Source organism: Olea europaea, chromosome 13 (genome assembly GCF_002742605.1).
Source record: "Olea europaea var. sylvestris chromosome 13, O_europaea_v1, whole genome shotgun sequence".
Lineage (NCBI taxonomy): Eukaryota > Viridiplantae > Streptophyta > Magnoliopsida > Lamiales > Oleaceae > Olea > Olea europaea.
The window spans coordinates 26,162,217-26,164,572 of record NC_036249.1 but is presented as its reverse complement, the minus strand read 5'-3'; the positions used below and the strand labels follow the sequence as shown (position 1 = coordinate 26,164,572).

The following is a 2,356-nucleotide window of genomic DNA, read 5'->3' as shown; positions in this document are numbered from 1 at the left end:
TGCTTTAGGGTTGTTTTCTTCTATTTAAAGGTTTGTAATTAATCTGGAATAACTCAGTTGATGAAGATGATGAATTGAATGAAATTAGCATTGCTTTCTCCCACCTTCCCTTCTTGTTCTCTTCTCCTCCGGTCTTCTTTCTCCATTCTCTCCGTTCCTTCCCCCTTTCTTGCTGCCTATTTCTTCCTGTCCTTCTAACTGTGGTTATTTCTTTATCAGTATATTGATTCTACATCATCTATCATGATGTCTTTATGCATTCCCCACTTGTACAGTATGATTATTATAGACCTGTTATTTGATAGAGCTCCCCTCATTCCCACCCCACCCTGGATTGGCAGGAGGAGGTTTGGTGCAGTGCTTGGTATAATTCTGATGGCCAATTTTGCAACCAAGTTCACTGCACGATGCGAGCTATGTGATGAGCGTGATTTATTTGCTTTGAGGAAGAATGAGGAGACTGAAACAGAACTTATTGCCGGCGCCGAAGTATATATGCCAGTGTGCTGTATGCGCACTGTGAGTGTGCAAGTGGTCAAAGTGGCTGTACAAGGACAGTCCTTGAATCTCAGAAGGTTGGCTCAAATTTTTAACCCTTGTAGTTGATTTCAGTAGAGAATCTGGCAATGATATTTTACATGGGGATTTGAAATTCTCAAATGTGGTAATGTGTAAGCTACCCTGTATTATCCTTGTGAGCCAACGCTAAAAACTATGTATAAGATTCCTCTTGTGCTCTTTCAGTTTTCATTAATAATATTCACACTTTTATTAGATGCTGTTGATCTTTCATAACCTCTGAATTATGAAGATGCTGTAAAAAAAATTATACACGTATTCTCCACTAGATATATTCTTACCATCTTCTGCCATGTCTCATTGATTGAGACCTCAGTTGTTTTCTCTCAGTGGGTTTGATCAGACATTGGAACTATATTTTAGATAGTAATTTGAACAAATGAACAAAATTAATCATAATATAGAAAACATGATAACTTCTTAGCTCATATTGAAGTATTTATATGATGGATAGATTTTCAACAGTTGACAACATTAAACTGGACAAACTCTCCAACATACAGCTTTAGATCTGCATTTTGTGTCCCCTGGGCTACATCTACTCACAAAGAATACTTTATTGGCATTAGTAACAATACAAATATATTAATGCCTCCATCCCCAACTACATTGGCCTTTTGATAGATGGAAAGTTTTGCCTATGAATTTGTCTCTTCTTCAAGGAGAGCGGCAACCTTTTTTCCACACTTGGTGCATCCAAGATCAGAGATATGACGTTCAAGAGCCATAAAAAGAGATTTATACAGCAATGTAGTACCGCGAAGCTGCAAACAGAGAAAAGAGAAAAATCCAGTTGAAGCATGTCTGGAGCTTTAAAGTAACTTTTTTGAATCTCTGCTTAGTTTTCGAAAATAATTTTTTAAGTAACTTTTAGGCTTAGCCAAATGTTCTCTTAATCTACTGTTCACTTGCAAATAATAAAGCGGGTAGGGGGTACATGATCTGGTGCTTGACTGTAATTAAACTAATTAGGTTTTTGCTTCTATAGTTTTGCAAGTGGTTGTGATTATTGCTACTTGTGATGCACTGTTTATTAGAGTTTTACATTGTGAATTTGTGCTATGCAGGTAGAAGCAGAATTACCTTTGTCATCTTTAGAGCTTTTTGAATAACATAGTTTCCAAACTGATCTCGAGCAAGATGAGAAGGTGTGTTTTGACAGTCTAAAATTTCTTTAATAACACATAGCATCCCGCGTTCAGAAAATTCTATGCATCTCTACAATGTGACTGCCTCCCTTTATCCAGGCAAGATGTATAAACTGACCTTCGAGACAATGCAGTATTTTATCAGTAACAGATGCGTTTCTAAGAGCGAGGACATGCTGCACAACATAGTTCCTGGAAAAGGACCATCACTAAGGTAAAGTTTTCCAGACAAGCACAGTTGCATGAATATTGAATTATAATTTCTGAGTTTCATAATAAATAATTTCATTAGTACCCATAAGGATCGTTTGACAGGTAAGCTGCCACATTTGCAATATGATCGAGAAGAGTTGTTCTTTGAGAACCACTGATGCTATTGATGCATTCATTCAAGGATATACATCCCACTTCATGGGTAGCCAGTTCTTGGAAGTAATATATTGCTAGTTCATAGAGTATCTGAGATCAAATAAGAAATTTAACGTCATATTATTTTAAAAGATAAAGAATGTGCAGGCATAAATTTCTGAATAGTTTAACGTATTTAGTTTGTTATTCAGAACAGGAAAAGCAGGAAGAATAATAAGTAGAATGTGGCTGAAAAGGCTTCTTCTTCGAGTATTTATTCA

General features: G+C 36.3%; 1 protein-coding gene across 4 annotated transcripts; it reads left to right on the top strand.

Moving 5' to 3' along the window:
• Positions 1 to 11: 11 nt before the first annotated feature.
• Positions 12 to 2,356, top strand: LOC111408041 (thymidine kinase b-like). Of its 4 annotated transcripts, none has more exons than XR_002705276.1 (4): positions 12 to 575; positions 1,204 to 1,396; positions 1,647 to 1,727; positions 1,827 to 2,350. XR_002705276.1 is itself a non-coding variant. In XM_023037795.1 (3 exons), the coding sequence occupies exons 1-2, from the start codon at positions 244 to 246 to the stop codon at positions 1,648 to 1,650; spliced, it is 336 nt and encodes a 111-aa protein (XP_022893563.1). In that variant the 5' UTR covers positions 98 to 243; the 3' UTR covers positions 1,651 to 1,727; positions 1,862 to 2,350. The 4 variants fall into 4 exon arrangements, 2 of the variants coding, with proteins under 2 accessions (XP_022893563.1, XP_022893561.1); XR_002705275.1 differs by lacking the exon at positions 1,204 to 1,396 and having other exon boundaries at positions 114 to 575; positions 1,827 to 1,941; positions 2,043 to 2,350; XM_023037795.1 differs by lacking the exon at positions 1,204 to 1,396 and having other exon boundaries at positions 98 to 575; positions 1,862 to 2,350.

Coding starts and splice junctions, on each gene's coding strand:
- LOC111408041 (XM_023037793.1), top strand. CDS start 244: ATGATGTCTTTATGCATTCCCCACTTGTACAGTATGATTATTATAGAC.